This window comes from Ruditapes philippinarum, unplaced genomic scaffold, assembly GCF_026571515.1.
Source record: "Ruditapes philippinarum isolate M1 unplaced genomic scaffold, ASM2657151v2 ctg1082_1_1_1_1, whole genome shotgun sequence".
In the NCBI taxonomy this organism is placed as follows: Eukaryota; Metazoa; Mollusca; class Bivalvia; order Venerida; family Veneridae; genus Ruditapes; species Ruditapes philippinarum.
Window position 1 is genome coordinate 58,285 of NW_026851798.1, and position 20,340 is coordinate 78,624.

General features: G+C 34.0%; 2 protein-coding genes across 2 annotated transcripts in view; one reads left to right on the plus strand and one right to left on the minus strand.

Moving 5' to 3' along the window:
- The first annotated feature begins 395 nt into the window (after positions 1 to 395).
- LOC132739943 (transcription factor Maf-like) lies at positions 396 to 8,034 on the plus strand. Its single transcript, XM_060727790.1, has one exon. It carries the CDS (start codon positions 657 to 659, stop codon positions 1,707 to 1,709), a length of 1,053 nt encoding a protein of 350 aa, XP_060583773.1. The 5' UTR covers positions 396 to 656; the 3' UTR covers positions 1,710 to 8,034.
- A 10,912-nt stretch (positions 8,035 to 18,946) lies between these two features.
- LOC132739925 (uncharacterized) overlaps positions 18,947 to 20,340 on the minus strand; it is a 33,127-nt gene continuing 31,733 nt past the window's right edge. The window contains exon 11 of the mRNA XM_060727760.1: positions 18,947 to 19,347. Within this exon, the coding sequence (XP_060583743.1) occupies positions 19,313 to 19,347 (35 nt within the window). The 3' untranslated portion in view covers positions 18,947 to 19,312. The remainder of the gene's footprint in view (positions 19,348 to 20,340) is intronic.

Genomic DNA, 20,340 nt, shown 5'->3' on the forward strand with positions numbered 1-20,340 from the left:
AGAAAATGAAACAACTCTTTTTATTCATATTTTATATATTGCACAACCGCGAGTAATCAGCGTATGCGAGGCTCCATGCTGGAATGTTAAAAGGAGAGAGACGTCTGCTATGAAAAAAGATACCCATGAATCAAAATGATTTTTACGGACCATAAATAAGTAATTCTTTTTTCATTAATATGAATATCAAAATTAACACTTAAATCAATATCCGGCGAAACCGGCATGGTATGAGTACCAATATAAATTTTACATACGATAGCCTCTTTGCCTCGTTTTCATAGACAACTGCGCGATAATGTCTATTTTTATCTCCCAATATTGCACGCGATTGGCTGGTTTATTCACAGGTTGTCTGTTTGACGTCAGATGTAATATAAGTATACCAGGGGGTTTCCAATTTTGCCTGTTGTTGCCTGTTACTCAGTCTGTAAAGTCGTTCGGTGGTTGTGCCCTTGGACCACCGTCGATTTTTCTTTCATCTAAATGAATAATTATCACTTTTCATAGCTGACTGTAGTCAGAAAACATTGGATTTTTCATACATCATCGTATCGTTCACGTTGGACTTAAACTTTAACGGAAAATTGATCGGATTTAAACCACAGATCTGTGTGACCTAGTTAACCCGGCAAACTTCCAGCTGATCGTTAAATATGGAGGCAAATCAACATTTAGCTGACGACTATATTAGCGATTTCGACCTCGTGCATTTTGAGGTTCCAACAAAGTTGATGATTAAAAAGGAGTTGGATGAAAAATTTAGCGAGGGTTGTTGTGCAAATTCAGAGAAATCACCTAGTCAGCCCTTAACACCTCTAGACTCTGGACGAACCACACCGATCAGCCCAGATAGTCGGAGTGTGCCTTTATCTCCGACGGGCAGCGAAGTTTCAGCTCCCTCTCCAGCAGCACTCCCTAAATCATTCATAGAAGATTTGTCATGGCTGACACAGAACGTAGCCTTTCCTCATGGTAATTCAGAAATAACTCCGGATGAAGCTGTCGACGTGCTCATTTCATCGAGTCCAGAGTTCGTGCAGAGTTTCCAAAAGTACCTTGTGTCAGGGGCTAGACCATTGTCACGACAGACGTCCACTCAGTCCCAATCTTCACAGAACTCCATACAAGTGTCTCAAAACGTGCTCCAGTTGTCGCAAAACTCTCAGAAATGCGAGGAGGTGGACCCTGTAGAGCCGTTAATGGAAATGATCAAGGATGAGATTCCCACACCGCCCGAGAGCCCAATGGATCAAGAGGTAATGACCCCTGCGCCTTCGACTCCTCGTCGACGTAGGAGGGACACTTTTTCATCGACTACATCTGAATGTGAGCTGGAAGATGAAGACCTCGTCACACTTCCGGTAAGGGAACTTAATAAGCGACTTCAGGGTTTGTCAAAGGATGAAATTCAACGTTTAAAACAAAAGAGGCGTACTCTGAAAAATCGAGGGTATGCACAAAACTGTAGATCTAAGAGAATGCATCATAAAACGCAATTAGAACGTACGAACAATTCATTACTGGACCAAATAGATGCTCTTCAACATCATGTATCCGTTCTAACGAGAGAAAAGAATTACTTTAAGCAGCAAAATGACCTTCTCAGGGCAAAATTAGGAATCCCTCCTACAAAAAGCAATTCGACAGGTCAGTCTTGTGAGAGTTCGCTTTCAAGTTACCCAAGCTCACCGGAATATGGAATCTGATCCACATGTGTATTTGTGCTTTTATATTGTACATGTGCAGACAAATTTTTAACAGTTTGGGGATATTACGTGCTTCATAAATATACCAATGTAAGTATCTGCTTTTCATGTTTTTGAAAATGACTCGGCACTTGTAAGAAATACTTGCTGCTAATTGAGATATTTTGAAGTGGCAAGACTTTTGAAGCAGACGTTAATTCTTCTAACAATGATGACCATATATTACGGTCAGTATTAAATATGAGTATAGTGAAGAAAAAACTTGAAATTTGGCAGCAGACCATTTCTTGGCACAGGGCAATGAGTTGACACTACTTGTGATAAAGATGGGTTCGTTTTCTTCATCGTTTATACCTACGTCAACTTGTAAATAGACATTAATTGTGTTTGTATAGCTTTATAAGAAACAATGTGTATGTATACATGTGATAAATAATGCATGATTTTTTTTTCTTCATTGAATTGTATGTATAGAATGTTTTGTTACAAAAAAGAGTTTTTTTTGTACGAGTGATAATGAAATTGCATTTACTACATGTACTTAAGTGAGCAAATGTGATGTGATATTCATTGTTTATTCTATCATTTTTTTAAAGAAAAAAAACAAAAACAAATGTATATAAAACATACAAAAACACAAAATATATTTTTTCCTAAGTGCAGTTTTAATGATCCTTAAGAGACGCATTCGTGATTAGTTACATAGCGTGCATTATGTCAAAAAAGGATTGTTTTTTGTAGTGTCATATAAAAAGTCAAACATTTAATGTCTTTTTTTTCACAGAACGTATGTGCCTATATACTGTTTTGTTTTTCAAAATGCAGATTAGCAAAACGTCCTTCTTCAGTTAATATTGCCATTTGCTACAGCTGCATGTGTTATAATGTTGATACATAATCTCATTATAATGATTTCATATATATGTTATCACTTACTGAACTTATTTCTTTTATGTCAACAGATTTTTTGTTGCAATTTCTTTCCAGTTTCTACTCCATCATCATTATGAATAACAAACTTACTTTTAATGAAATAGTTGTATGTAGGCTATCATTTTCTTACAATTAGTAGAGACTATCGATTTCAAATCTATGTCATAGTGCAGACCTGTTAAACAGAAACATTTTGTGTTGACATAGAGAGAAGTTACATAAACAGTAGCGTAGAATATTATTTTAAATGAAAATGGATGCACAATGTTGTATACGCTGTAGTTTGTCAGACAAGAGGAGGTGAAACACATGTTTATAAATTACCGGCATTCCTGGATTCTACCATCATACACACATACTGTGAGAGATATATACATTTTTTTATAGTCACAGGCTTGCAGCGGAACATGCCGACTCCACTTACGCTGAATATTGAATGAATCAGTGCTGACAGCTCTTCCAAGTGGTAATGAAACTAAATATTGCAGTGTTAAACTGGTTTTATTGCATATTTGATTTCACACCAGAATGTGTTTTCTTATTCCAATATCAAATATTTATAGTATTGTAACACTGGCTAGAGTCTTTACCCATTCAGCTTCTTTGCATGCATGTTCGATCGGTAGCAAAATAAGAAAGACGTATAAGCTGTAGGGTTAGTAGAGATATAATTGTGTGGTTATTGACCTAACTGGGGAGCATCAATAATGTATTGTGTAATGTTACGCTAGAAAAAATAAGTGATATTTAGTGAATGATGGTCAAATACAGCACATTCAATATGCAGTCTAAACAAAACACGTTTTATATGCTCTCCTGGTTAACCAAGCGGTATATAATACTAGCTGTATGTATGTGTGTGTAAGCTGTTAATGTGTATATACAAATGTATATTACAGAGCTCTGTCTAACGTACCAACTTGTTATAGGGAGACGTTTAGTGTATATATAATATAACTCTTCGTTGCATACGGTTGTATCGTAGCTAGCAAACGAGACAGGTTAAAGTTTTTGTGGTATTAACACAGTCATGTATTATTTCTCGTCATACAAGTTTTATGAATCGGGCTTTTATACTCCGTATTTGTGTATACATTTAACATTTAAACTCTTTTAAAGGGCTTGAAGTAATTGTATAAATCCAAGATTGTTTGTACGGGGATAAAGGTGCGGCATGTTTAATATATTATATACCATGTCGATTTTGTAGTGTAGTGAAAGACTAGATTAAGATAGTGTGGCCTACTTTTACAAGGATTTGTCTCTCTTTCATTTTTTTGTCCATTAAACTTTTTCTAAAAGTTTGTTACGTAGTATGTATACACGGTAGGCCATACAGTTAAAAGGTACATATATCATATTTGTAGCCTATTAAGTATTCATTACCTTCATTTAAGGTGTGTAAATGGGATTGCCACAAATGTTAACATATATCTATGTATTTAAATATGGAACACCTTTAACTATCTTTTTAGTTAATATTCAAAACGCACAAAAAGCACGCAAACATTTAGCCGGTAGATCAAGTGTCCGAACTACAAATCATTACTTTGTGACCTATGAATGTAGATAAAACATTATCAATTAGCGATCAAGAAAAAAAGTAAAATAGATTTGTTTGCCATGAATTTTAAATCTCATCTATTTCGTCAAACTCACTGCAAGGGCTTATCGTTACTCTGTAACACCAGTGAAAAATTGACGTCATATTTGTGATAAATATCGGACGTTTTACGTACAATACCGAGTTGTGCCGACTAGAATAACGCGTAAGTCATTACATGTATGAACATATAATTGATTCAATATCCATATGCTGTTGTGCACCTTGTCGTAAAAGGTATTAGTTAAGAATTTCATTAATTGGTATGTCCTTTACCATTATTTATATTATTGTTATAAATTAGATTTGAAAGTTGTCTGCAAGCAATGTGTGTTACATACTGTACATGCCTTCTTATTGGATTTTATGTACTAACTTGCAATATTAAGTGTACGCTGCCATAAACAAGTTTTAATATTTAACATATATTCTTCCGCCAGAGTAATGCGGTCAATTAAAAGTGTAATGTGTTCTCCTCAACACATGTTTCCCTGATAATGTCTTACACGGTTTGTTAAAGTCTGTATGCTCTGTGAGAGTGAAGGATAAAACATTTATAGGTTAATTGACGTTAACTAAATGTATTACAAATATATATACACTCGTCTTATTCATCATAGCTACTTCAGATTTTCTCAGTTTTTTAACACTTTCTTAATGCAGCCACCATTTATAAATGTATAGGAGTCACTGGCCATGCATGAAAGTTCAAATAACATAATTATATACTTTAACATTACTTGTTTACATGATGTTTCTATGAAACGTTTTCATTTCTCAATTTTACAAATTGTCAATATCATAATTATTCACCATTATTCCAAGAAGCTCTATGTCCCACATCTCTTTATCTGCCTTACATATTGAGAGGCCCGTTGCAGTTTGTTTATTATTCTGTAAATGTTTATCATGCATTTCTTAAGATTTCTATTAAGTAAAAAGAGGGCAAAAATGTGAAGATTGTTCTTTTAATTGTTTTGCTGTTGTTTTCTTTCGTTCCATTATTCATTTTTCTGGTTTTGGTTATTCATACAAAGGAAGCTTTAGAAATAATCGCGAAGGATTTTAGGGTGATAGGTATTTCTTTTTATTTTCAAAATGAAGTTTTATGTTTCGATGCGGTTTCGGATATCCTCCCTTGAATCCTTTAAATAAAGAACATTTAAACTCGACACTGCTGAATATAACGAAAGTTTCGATTATTTGCATTGATTATGATGCTCATTTTTTAAAGAGAAACTCAAAATTGTGCTGAATCGGTTACTTTGACAGACCTGTTTTTTCATTATAAGGAAAAAAGTGAATTCTTCAATCCGCATCTCCCATTTATTCAAGACTAAAACTAGGGCTCCAATATAAATCGTAGTTGTTTAATTGCTACTCTGGTTTACAGGTTTAATTGCCGTCTTGAGTAATATTTTCTTCCGTGATACCGGAAGACGACACTTGGGTTTAAACTGGTCCATTTCCGGTGGTAAACCTGTAGTGAAGAATACTGGGTAAATGATCAAATAACAATAACTAAATGTCTTGTGACTAACCAACCCTAAGCCTGCTGTTTAACCCATTTGACCTGTGCCGACCGAGACCAGCCGACACAACGGAGTCGTCTGATTATGACCTTCACTGTCTGCTACTAAGTAATGGTGAATGATTGTGTCCATTTAAGGTATTTTAAAGCGGTGTAAGGGTTAAAAATAAAGATCTGAAGTTTATATCTACAACTTGTTAAATTTATGTACATGTTTATATTGATTGTTTGTTTGAATTTATATAATTCGTGAAAAATGTTCAATATGATTACATTTAGTAGCTCGACAGTATGGTGTTTGTTTTTTTGAAAATGAAGTCTTTTCCTCCCAAAAAATGTCGGATGCCTTTACATTTTCATTTTTGTTCACCATCTTTGATACCTTATGAAAGTGCTATTTTTTTATTCGGTGATGTTGAAAAATAAAACGTGTTGTATTTCGTTGTTCATGATTGTGTCAAATATGTTTTGTATATTACTGTCACATGTTTTATTACTGTATAATTTTACATTTGAATGTTATGATCTTTCCTAAATTAGACCTACTTGTAAACAGTACTTCAACTGTAGATTTAAATGATATTTTTGTTTCGTTTTTTTAATCAATTTATAATTTGATCCTTGTTAAGTGACACTTGTTAAGAAATGAAACTGCCTGTTGGAAATTGACTTCATTCCAGTAGTCAAATAATTACACCTGTATAAATTCAAAAATATAAATATATATTTATATACCAACGTAGCATAATACTACTATCAGCTAGATCTACATGTAAATGTGTATTTAATGTTAACACGCCAGTTGTTACTGATGTGTGTTCAAGTTCATGTATTATTCAGTGTTGAAACTAATATAGCCGTTGTAAAGCAGTGGGACATTTTCTCACAAGATTTTGCTGGTGTTTAAGTCGAGGCAATAGCTTCTTAATGTAATGAGCAATGAGTTTTTTCTTAGTTTTTGTTAAGATTTGCAGCTGTATTGTATGTCACGGCTACATTAAGCAACGGGGCTTTTCTCCCCCAGTTTTTTTAAAGGGATTTATTTAACTAGGCTAATACTGTAAATAATGTTAAAATTTAATGTTAAAAACGTTTCATTGTTTTAAAAAGTGATAATACCCCCTTGTTATGACACGTTAGATTTTGTTACATTTCAAGATTTATAAATATTGTTATAAGTGGCCGATGCAACAGTCACATTTTAATCTTACTGCATATAACGAAGTGCAGTACAGTTATTTGTATACATGTATTAACTCGGTATTCAAAGTACACTACTGTTTTTATATTGCTTTTTTGAGTTTTTTTAAGATCATTTAATATATATTTTGATAAAAAATCATTGTACCTATATTTGAATAAAGTAGTTGCGATTAATTCTTTGCAGGTATACATGTATAATACTACAAACAATACCGATTTTATAACATTGTTCACACCGGTATTAAATTGTCAACGCTTTGACAAACCAAAATAATTAAATTAATAAATACAAGTAATGTTTCAATGTTATCAATCGAATAACTCTTTTTGTTAATCAATTATCGATTTGAACAAAACTCTAAAATATCTATAAAATCATATAATTATGTAGATTTTTTGCATATCATTTTTTCCCTATATTATATGAATTCAGTTTAAAAAAAAAAAACAACAAGATTTTATTAAAAATGTTATTACTTTGATTGTCAGTGCTAATTATAAGATATTAGTTTAAAGTTAGTATGCGGTGTTTAAATCATGCACAGTTATCTCGTGTTGTTGCCGACGTTCGACACTGATTGTTATTGAATTTTTGCATTTTGCAAATTTGTTAAGGATAGTATATAGTCTTGTTTTGAATCAGCAGTGTTGAGCAGATATAGGTAAATAATTGCTGGTATTCAATTTGGAGCAGTGTCACACACCACTTGTTGTTAATAATTGATTTTGTCTTTTAATTATTTTTTATTTCTCGAAAGAAAAGCCGACGCACATAAATCGTGCTGTTACACTGTATTTTTTTCTGTTATTGCATGTTAAAAATATCTTTGTATATTTTATGATGTTTGTTGAAGAGAATTTATGCGTGATAGACATACTGTTATTTGCTATTACAAATTTGTTATGAGCAAATTAAAAGTTTTCAAGAGACTGTGTTAAGACCAAGGCAGAATCACAATTGGATCTGTTGAAATGAAACTTGTATTATGTAATTAAATGCTAAAATGACAAATTGAAAAGTGTTGTTTATATAATTACATAGCAAGCAAAACATATGTGTTTCTTGTGTTTCTTCTTATTTTTCCTGTAGATATTGGATCTTTAAACAAAAACCATGACAAATTGTTGTTACAACTTTATTTTCACACTGAGTTAAATCATTATTATAATGAAAAATAACATTATGTATTATAATGAAAAATAACATTATGTCGCTTATTTTCAATATATTTTAACCAGTAATCAAGAACCTTAAGGCCAACCCTCACGTTTTCTATAAAGGATAACCGTACAGTAAGCTCAATAGGTAGAGCGTTGGACTGTGAATCGGACAACCCGGGTTCGATTCCCGGACGGTGCAGGTCACTTTCGTTGTGATTAATCATGAAATCTTTTCTACGGTTATTCGCCCTGTACCTCTGTTCTGGCATTTCTTTAGAAAGAGTTTGCCATCAATGCCTTCTATATTGTCATGTATTGGTATTGCATAGAGATGTGTCCAGTTTGTTACTTTACATTATACTGTTATGCCATCATTGGCTTATGTTTCATATAGATTTATGATTTTCCTATAGAAAATGACCATTACATAGACATATTGGGGTTTTGCTAGCTATAATTCTATAAAGACTACTTATAAAGATCTGTCGAAGTCTTGTTTAAAATCATTCTAGAAGAAATGACCACTTATAAAAACAATCAAATGATCACTAAGATCTAATAAAGTCTTGTTTTTTTTGTTGTTTTTTTAAATTCTATATGAAATTTCCACTTATAAAGATCAATCGAAGTCTTGTTGAACATTATTTTATAAGAAATGGCTACCTATTAAGACCTATCGAAGTCTTGGTAAGAAATGACCATGAAATGATCTATATGAATCTTGTTTAATATAATTCTTTCTGAAATGACGAACCGGAAAAGATCTCTCGAAGTCTTGTTTAACATAATTCTATAAGAAGAACTGACAACTTAAAAAGGTCTATCTATGTTTTGTTATCCCACGCCGATGGAATCGGGAGGGGGATATTGTTTTGGCGTTGTCCGTCCGTCCTTCTGTCCGTCCATTCGTCCGTCCGAATTTCGTTTCCGGACTAGTTCTCTGCAACTACTGGCTGGAATTCAACGAAACTTTATGGGAATCATCAATATCAAGAGGAGATGCCGAATCGTCGGCTTGTTCCGGTCAGACCCTTTAACTCAGAGTTATGGCCCTTGATTAGTTATGTAGTATGCATAAAGAGGAAAAATCGTTTCCGCACTACTTCTCTGCAACTGCTGGCTGGAATTCAACGAAACTTTATGGGAAGTTTCAATACCAAGAGGAGATGCGCATATCGTCGGCATGTTCCGGTCAGACACTTTAACTCAGAGTTATTGCCCTTGATTAGTTATGCAGTATGCATATAGAGTAAAAATCGTTTCCGCGCTACTTCTCTGCAACTACTGGCTGGAATTCAACGAAAATTTATGGGAATCTTCAATACCAAGAGGAGATGCGCATATCGTTGCCTTGTTCCGGTCAGACACTTTAACTCAGAGTAATTGCCCTTGATTAGTTATGCAGTATGCATATAGAGAAAAATCGTTTCCGCGCTACTTCTCTGCAATTACTGGCTGGAATTCAACGAAACTTTATGGGAATTAACCTTCAATACCAAGAGGAGATGCGCATATCGTCGCCTTGTTCCGGTCAGACACTTAAACTCAGAGTTATGGCCCTTGATTAGTTATGCAGTATGCATATAGAGCAAAAATCGTTACCGCGTTACTTCTCTGCAACTACTGGCTGGAATTCAATGAAACTTTATGGGAACCTTCAATTCCAAGAGAAGATGCGCATATCATTGCCTTGTTGGGGTCAGACATTTTAAGTCAGAGTTATGGCCCTTGATAAGTTATGCAGTATGCATATAGAACAATATTTGTTTCCTCGCTCCTTATCTGCAACTACGGGCTGGAATTCAATGAAACTTTATTGGAACCTTCAATACCAAGAGGAGATGCGCATATTGTCGCCTTGTTCGGGTCAGACATTTTAACTTAGAGTTATGGCCCTTGATAACTTATGCAGTATACAACCAGAGCAATAATCGTTTCCGTGCTACTTCTCTGTAACTACTTGCTGGAATTCAATGAAACTTTATGGGATACTAAGAGGAGATGTGCATATAGTCGCCTTGTTCCGGTCAGATACTTATAACTCAGATTTGTGGCCCTTGATTAGTTATGCAGTATGCATACATCTCATTGGCATTTTCAGATATTACTATTTAAGACAGAGTTATGGCTCTGTTATTGCCCTGAAAATTTATCAAGTGCAAAGAATATTACTGTTTATGCCATGATTAATATATAAATAAAGCCTTATGTCTTCAGTTGTTGTGTTAGTAATAACCAGTACTCGGCGGGGGATATAAATTCAACGAATTTGCTTGTTTGATATAATTTGTAAGAAATGACCACCTAGAAAGATCTTTTTGAATATAATTTTATAAAAAAAAACGGCCACTACTAAAGGTCTGTCGAAGACATACATTTTGTAATTCTTTTACACATATCCACTTACAATGATTTTTGGAAAACATGTTTAACATAATTCTATTAGGAATGGCCACTCCTAAAGATCTATCAAACATTATTCTGTTTGAAATGACTACCTAAAAAGATACATGTACAGATAGCCTTACTAATGCGTTGTTAAGTAAGAGTAAACTATCTGGCCGTATCTTATTGTGAGAAATGCAATCGATTTTAATCTCGCCAATTCTTGGTATGCGCAAAAGTTATTGTTTTTGATATCCAATAGAGTTTCTAGGACAATTAATCATAAAAGATAACTGCATGCTTTCCTTTTTGTGCTGTGTTTGTGGTCCAAATTAGAGTGTACAATACATGTACTTGAATATGGTATAACTTCAAAATATAACATGAACTGAAAATATAAGTGGCAGCTCATTCATTGAGAAAACTTAATTTATTTTGTGTGTTAGTGGTAGAAAACTTGTACAAAGTTACGCATGATAAATATCGTCTGCCACGCGCTCTGGTCTGTGAGAACCAGTCTACGATTTTGCCACGCATGTTAAAATTTGTAGTATTAAATTGTTGAGAAATTCGAGCAATCTTTTGAAGCGCTGATACTGAAAATGAGACGGAATTATCTCATTTCTTTTCAACCTACTGTGAATTTAGCCAAGGGCTACGTGTAAGTGAATGTTTTGAAAATTAAAAGAGATTTAATTACCATTTGCTGGATAATGCGTGCATTTAAAGCACGAAATAGTCTTTAAAAAGTGGAACAAGTGCAAGAACTTTCCGTCAAAGCGAAGTAATATTTCTTTACATATTCTACCATATCGAATGTACGTTAATCAATTCTTGCTGCAATATCACATTTACATGTGCAACTAACACCCCCAGCTATATAGTCTCCATCTGTTTCGTAGACAACAATTTAAAAAGCGCTACCCTGAACAATGCCAAATTTTATTATGCCTTTTTTACGGAGATGTCATTCTGAAAATATTACATTTCAGCAAATATATACTGAAACGACATTATCAAGAACTGTTAGATAACGAGATGTAGGAAGCTTCCACTAGTTGCTATGGTCTTTAAGCTGGCCCTCTATTGCTTGACAACGAGTAAACTTGACGAAGATGATCTGGAAACAATTGGCGAGTATTTTAAACAAAAGTTAGGTTGATTCCGTGTAAAGGTCAGATATGAAGAAAAACTGAAAATACGTACAGTATGACTTTAGCCAAGTTAAGGTTAGGAAGACAAAGTATCCCAGTAAAATAATTTCATTGCTTGCATGATCACATTGTGTGATCAAACCCTCAGATAGGTATAAATCTACAATTCGGTACTTCATTAATCTCTGGTAGATCACGGAGAATTGATTAGAGTTTATACGCTCGTGTGGTATATGAGGAAAGTACAAGAGATCGTATTGATTGACCGTATGTATCCGAACTCTAAGCCATTTCCGTTTCTGTTTATAGTATTATTTCAATGCTGTAAAAAAAAAGGTTCGGTAATGCATTATGACGGCTTACTCAAATAAAAAAAAATTTCTTGACCACAAGTCGCAAAATGAACATAAAAACAAAACAATTTAATTATGAAAATGCATGAGTATTTTCATTGCACAGGGCATTCGTAAATATTCTGTGTTTTAGCCAGTCAATAAGAATTAGTTTCTGCAGAACTGAATACAGTGTAGTATATAGTTCGTTCTTTCTTAACTAGATACAATTAATGTTAGCCTCAGTAATTACACTGCTATCAAGTCCTGCCATCAATGGAAATAAATTGAGCCATGTCACGACAAAACCAACATAGTGCCTTTGCGACCAGCATGGATTCAGACCAGCCTGCGCTTACGCGCAGTCTGATCAGGATCCATGCTGTTCGCTATCAGTTTCTCTACTTGCTATAGGGTTTGTAAGCGAACAGCATGGGTCCTGATCAGACTGCGCGGATGCGCAGGCTGGTCTGGATCCATGCTGGTCGCAAACCCATTATGTTGGTTTTGTCGTGACGCGGCTCATATTTCATATTGATTTGCATTGTTAATAATTGTATTTTACAAAAAATATCGTTTCGTCTACATATAAAACCGTAGCTTCAAAATGAATTATACCAAACAGTAACGTCTTCAACTTCATTAAACAGGGCACGTTCTATGAGAACGTGCACATCTCCCAGCCCAGTACAAATGTAGCACGTGGTATCTGCACGTGCGAGTTATATCAAATAATCTCAATTACGGATAAGCAAGTTAAATCCCATAATAAATGAATAAATTGCACAGGACAATAAATTCGCAATGAAAGAAAACCTTTACAATTTTCTATGTTCATTTAAAAAAGCCATTTATTGCTTAAACAAAAACCTTTACCATATTTTCTGCAGAGTAACTGAAGAAGATCCGTACAGTTAAAAACAACAGCATTACAAATATACAATGCTATAATTTATATTTGCCATTAAATCGATGTAACGACTTTACATAGGTTCAGTCACCATAACTCTACAAAAGTGATAGATAGATAGATAGATAGATGGATGGATGGATGGATGGATGGATGGATGGATGGATGGATGGATAGATAGATAGATAGATAGATAGATTTCGGCAAAGGAAGCATATACATAGTTGACAATATAACATAGGATAAAATAATGAGCATTAAATTGAATACTATAATAGTTGACAATATAACATAGGATAAAATAATGAGCATTAAATTGAATACTATATCACATACGAGAAAACTATGACATGCTCACCAAAACCAAGGATAGCACAAAAAAGGGCAAAAAAGCTCTTATTTCCATTGTGGTCCTAAGATCGGTTATCTGACTTACCAATTTAAGGACTTGCCTATTTTTTACCACGGCATTACACAGGATCAGATATTTCAAATAATGTCTTACTAGTACGTATTTCAACCAACTTTCGTATCTTTTTTACCTTGTCTCCACCAAGACCCTTAATTTCTTTTTAATGGGTATTTTCTCACATTGTGTCTATCATCAAGTAAATATTGTATATGTCACATTACTTTTTACGTGACTTAATAATCACAGCCCAATAACGTCTCTCCCTGCCTGTAGAAACCGTGTCCAGCTCACGATTGCCTTCTTTCAAACAGACCCATCTTTCAACAACTTTCATAAATAAAATCCAGCTGTGACTGACACACGATACTTAACCGATTTACTTGTTTTACATTTAAACCCATCTAGCTAGGTTTTCTGTATCGATCGTTTATACCTGTACGAATGAAAAAACCTGCTGTGTCAGCAGAAATTTTCACTAGACATTTATTTCTTTTCCTTTAAAGGCAATACTGGGTGCTATTAAACGAAACAATTATGAAAGAGAAATAATTTTGCTTTACTTAAACTTCTGTCTGCTACTAATTGACAAGACGCTGCGTTCTTAGAATCAAATTTCATTTAATAGCAATGCTAAAAGCTCTTGCAAACACATGGGTTTAAACGTGTTATTTTACATGAAAATTAAGATAATCAAAACGTGAAACAATAGCATGAAATGACGATTTATCGAGAAAAACACAGTAATTCGGTTCATAATTAACCAGGAAGAAAATAAATGAATTACGAAAAGTAGTTATGAAAGCAAAGCATGGGTTGAAATGACCAGTAGAAATTAAGAGCTACTAACTTAAATACAATGTACGATGTGCGTTAAGAGCCATTGTAATCTGCAGGAAAGGGTCATCTCGCTGATCATTTGATGTAATATTCCACAACTGTTCCACTGGTTATTAATGAACATTTATGGAAGACGCAAAATAAATAAATATAATTTTTGTCCAACTGATTGTTCAGAAAATTGCCATCGATTGAATTAGTATAGGGAAAATGTCATTTACAATAAGAGTTGTAAGAGAGAGAACGTATTACCTATATACAAGTTAAGGTAGATATACTGGCTATATATGAAGACAAATCCATTCAGTATGGGGGCAAATTTAAGAATTATCCATCGGGGGTTTTCACTACCATATACGTGCGTTCCGTGTTAGACCATTCACTGTATGGATGATTCGCAAAACCATCAAGATACAATATGTAGCTTGGTGGAGTGACACTTTCTGTTATCAAATATATAGGAAAAAGAAGCCAAATAAGAGCAAATACTCGTATACTTTTGATTAGACTCTATATAAACAATGTATTTGTGCGATCTAAGCTTTGTGTTTTCAGTATTTCCTCCAACAAAACATAAACATGTATACTTGGCTCCATAGCCGTTTAAAGGATAGTATTATGAATAATAGCCGAGATTTTCCGATTGCATTCTGCCACTACTATAAACACCGGTCATTGAGGTGAGATAAAATGAGCCGCGTCACGACAAAACCAACATAATGGGTTTGCGACCAGCATGGATCCAGACCAGCCTGCGCATCCGCGCAGTCTGATCAGGATCCATGCTGTTCGCTTACAAACCCTTTTACAAGTAGAGAAACTGACAGCGAACAGCAACAACATGGATCCTGATCAGACTGCGCGGATGCGCAGGCTGGTCTGGATCCATGCTGGTCGCAAACCCATTATGTTGGTTTTGTCGTGACGCGGCTCAAATCGAGGCGAGATAAAAACTGTTTTCTATTACTTTCTGTATTTGAATATTAAATTGTGCACAGAAGACGTTTGCGTTTCTTTCACACAACTTTCGTTTCAAATTTCATGTAGTTTAAAATGGCAGCCATTTGACAAGTGAATAATTGTATATAATTATCAGATTCTGTATATTCTGAACTGCAATAAAGTAACTTTTAACACATTTTAAAACAAAAAAATAAGTAAGAGGATACACCAATGTAAATTTTTATAGTTTTGTTTTTAGCATTACCTAGTAAACATACTTCAACTCGAAGGTTAACTATTTAATACTATAGGACAGCCCTAGTGTCCCAAGTTTCCACTCTCATATACGCCAGTCGAGGACGAACAGCGGGACGGGCACCCACATTGCAAATTTATATGCCCCTTCTCCTAAGTTATGACATAAAAATAACTAAATTTTATATTTTCCAGTATAATTAGACGCAGATTTTGAGTCTCGTTTTTCTTTTCGACTAGGAATCTTGAGGAGAAACTGCAACTAAATATCTCTACCCGCAACAATATTGGTTGGGCTTGTTTTTTATGCTCCGATGTTTCTGCTTTTTAATCGTCTCCTAATCTTATTAAACCACCTTCTTGATTGCAAACGAGGAGCAATAAGAAATTTCAGTAGCCCACCAATTCCTGCATTGTTGAATATTCAAATAGTTTCCGTGCCTCTTTGTGGCCACTATCCACTGACAACTTTGACATTGTGTTGAAAGAATAAAGCTTCTTCTTCTTCTTCATGAAGTTTCAGTGGTCATGTCAGACTCCCTCAATTTATAATGAAAACTGGATTTCATTTTCATTTCAGAGGATGATATCTTCTTGGGTGTCTAAACATATTATGAAAAGTAAAAAGAATTTCTCCCCTGACAGGAATGGATCGTACATCCTAGAGACAGGTTTAGTGTTCTGTCCCTATAACTCCCTTCATTCTAATGCTTTTCAGGTGCGAATAAAGAATATTTCTTACCAGGGAGGGGGGGGGGGTATTGATAATGTCGGATCTTTAATGTAATTGTAAAATCTTTAGTGTAATCGTAAAATCTTGATTCCACCTGTTATCAAATACCCAACATTTACTTCAGACATTCTTATTTGAAATGAATAACACTTTTCATAGAAATAAATCAAAAGATCAAACATACTGAAAAATATATTTTATTGCTGGTTTTTTTTTTATTTAAATAATTTATTGATCAACAACAAACAAATGTCAAACACATAAAAAAAAGCAACTATAAATAATGAAATGATACATGTATATTTGGGTAACCCCAGTATTTCCTGGAGTATTGTTTAGTAAGCCAGTACACATAGGAGAGATCAAAATAAAACAACTCATTTGTATCTGTATCACAAGAAAAGTGACTAGAAATCAAATATTTGTGTAATCATTATTATCGGACTTCACTTTCATACAGTTTAATACCATTACCAACCTATGACAACAAATATACAAGAGGGTCGAAATGGCCTTGTGCATCTCCCCTGAATTACATGTATTTTAAGAGCTGTCCGAGGAGCAGCTGACTCCATAGTGAACTACATATCTATCAGAATTTAAATTTCTAAATAATTATTCTTTACTTAGAAAAATCATAAATTAGAAATTTTACTGTATGTATTCCTACTCCCAACAAATATATTCCAGGGGACATAACTTTTTGAAGTTTCTATGCAATGAGAAATCATTTGATAATTTGGGATAAGCTTTATTAGGAATTTTAAGTATGTTTATTGATGATAATAAAAAATTAAGAAAAGCTGACTATTTCAAACAATTTGGGTTTGTGGGATTTTCTTTTATTTTATATGTGGCATTTTTGGACATGAACCAGCTAAAATTACCACTTAGCCAACAGTTTACAAATGGTTATGGTATCATTCCTTTTTTAAATTAAAATGAACAGAATGACTTATACTCATAAACCATTGGATGTTTGTCCACACTGACAAGGTGTAGACTATATGTTCTACTTCTACTTTGGAGAACAATATAATGCTGTTTGTAACCTTTACCAATGGTCCACCTTTAGCATTGGCATATCATTTGGCAGTACCACACAATTTCTTTTCATTGTTATACCACAGACATGAAAAACACAGTGTTGTACTATGAAGTAGAAAAGAAGCTTATTAAATACAAAAAGTATCTAGCTGTCAATTCTGCAAAGAACTATTTAAATAATTATATTTAAACCTGTTTCAACAATGACTGAAGAAGAGAATGACAAAAATAAATGTATTAAAAAAAAAACTCAATAAAACACATTTAAAAAAACAAGTCTTCTGATTCCTGGATGATAGAAATGTCCAATCTTCTCAATAAGTAAAATAAGAAAGCACTATAAAATAAATACAGCATACATTCCATTAGAACAAAGATAACTTAAAAACTTAAAACTCACAAGATCATTATAATATTATTATCATATTCTTGCTCTTTCAGCATCACTACCTCTTAATTTGCTCAATTTGTGGGATTAGCACTGCTTTGAAGTTACCGGGTATGATGTCAATTTGTACTCATATATTTTGGATTTGACCTTTTATAATTGTTCATGTATGTACAACTAGGATTTTTACATTTGAGATATATTTACCTGAAGGTTTTCTTTTGTATAACCAAAATATGATCACAACTGACATACTTTACATGCAAATCCTTAAAAAGTTGGCTTTTCATTTCTTTTATCATGGTTGTAGTAACTCACATTTTATGTGAGCACTATATTTAATTATTAAAGTTTATGAAGCTAAATATCTGCTGCAAAAATTATTTTTTAAATTTTGAAAATGAATGCTTCCAAAATGCATGTATAAAAGAAGAATAAAGTATATTGCCTTAAAAGCAAATGACGCATGCATAAAATCATTGTTAAAACTCTACTTAAGGTAGCCTCACAATATTTTGTTCTGAAACATTTGAGCCGCGTCATGACAAAACCAACATAATGGGTTTGCGACCAGCATGGATCCGTGCAGTCTGATCAGGATCCATGCTGTTAGCTATCAGTTTCTCTACTTGTTATAGACTTTGTAAGCAAACAGCATGGATCCTGATCAGATGGCGTGGATGCACAGGCTGGTCTGGATCCATGCTGGTCGAAAACGCACTATGTTGGTTGTGTCGTGATGCGGCTCATTTTATTCTGTTTACATACAATATTCATATGAAACATTCTATTGCCATTTGATTTAGTATACAAAGTGTTGTAAAGATTTTTAATGGAAAATTTCGATCCTGAAACATTTTTATATCATTAAAAGTAAGACAAACTTTTACAATTTAATATAAGCATTTTGAAGTATCAACAATATTTGATGGTAAATCATATTTAATGCAAAAACAGACTTGTACTGCTTAAATATACAGCAGTCCTTTGTTAGCTTTAGAGATTTTGAGAACAACTACTAGAATAGTACCAGCTAAAACCCTTAGGATCAAATTAATTTAATCACGTTTTTTTAATACAGAAAAAGATTCTTCAATTAATAACAACACCTTGAATACATATGAGCCACGTCACGACAAAACCAACATAGTGCGTTTGTGACCAGCATGGATCCAGACCAGCCTGCGCCAAAACCAACATAGTGTGTTTGTGACCAGCATGGATCCAGACCAGCCTGCGCATCTGCGCAGTATGATCCGGATCCATGCTGTTCGCTTACCAACTGTATTACAAGTAGAGAAACTGATAGCGGACAGCATGGATCCTGATCAGACTGCGCGGATGCGCAGGCTGGTCTGGATCCATGCTGGTGGCAAACCCATTATAATGGCTTTGTTGTGATGCGGCTCATATAATTAATCTGAGTTATGCATATAAGATATACAGAGAAATAAGGCATATTTGATAAAAATACCTAGACCATGTCTTTACATTTTCCTACTACTATATGCTGGTCTATTTTATCCTTACCTCTCCCTAAATAACTTAAATGACTTGTCAATCTTTCAACCTGGACAAAACCATTCAACACTTTCAGGGGAAAATTTTCAAAATATATATTGACTGAATGGTGAATAAAGCAGATCGTGATTGGATTGCACTGCTGTGCTGATTGATGATCGTCTGTACTGGTTTGTGCTGGTCGCATGAGAAGATTCCAGAGGGTTATTTACTTTAACTATGTCGCATAACCTGTACTGTAACCTTTCATGCCTGTTCATAACTGAGGACGAATCTTCATTGATGCTTTCACTGTAAGAAGAAAAACAGAAAGACAGAAATGTAATAACAACAATTCTGCAAATATACTATATGAATATATTTCTTTTTAAATCGCAAACTAAATTTACATATAAGCAAGTATGTCTCTTGCACCTCATGTTCAAACTCAAGTAAAATTATAAACAGTATTATATAAATATTAGCTCCCCTCAAGATTGACAGAGCATAATAAAGGTTATGTTCACTGTTAAAAAAAAAAATTAATTTTCAAGGATTAACAATGTTAATGCATGTTCAACATGTCATGCTATAACCCTCAAACAAATCTTATATTTACTTTACTAGGCCCTACATAATCTACCTATAGCAATAATAAACAAGAGGGCCATGATGGCCCTGAGGTCGCTCACCTGTATATAGGCCCCCACAGCGGGGCCAGTTTAAACCCCAGGGCTTTTATTTGAACAAACTTGGAACACCCATTAGAAGATGTTTCATGATGTTAAGTTTTTACTACACACATATAATGAAAAACAATGACCTCCTTTTTCCACCCCCCGGCAGGGCCAATTTTAACCCAAGGGTTTTTATTTGAACAAACTTGGTAGACACCCATAAGAAGATGTTTCATGCTAAACATCTAAGCTCTAGCTCATTGGGTTTTTTAAAAGAAGATTTTTTAAGTTTTTACTATACACATATAGTTAAAAACAATGACACCCCTGGGGCGGGGCCAGTTTTGACCCCAGGGCTTTTATTTGAACAAAATTTGTAGACACTTACTAGAAGATGTTTCATGCTTAATATCTAAACTCTAGCTATTTGGGTTTTTTCAAAGAAGATTTTAAGTTTTTGCTATACACATATAAGGAAAATCAATGACCCCCGGGGCGGGGCCAATTTTGACCCAAGGGCTTTTATTTGAACAAACTTTGTAGACACACACTAGAAGATGTTTCATGCTTAATATCTAAACCCTAGCTATTTGGGTTTTTTCAAAGAAGATTTTTTAAGTTTTTGATA

Coding starts and splice junctions, on each gene's coding strand:
- LOC132739943 (XM_060727790.1), top strand. CDS start 657: ATGGAGGCAAATCAACATTTAGCTGACGACTATATTAGCGATTTCGAC.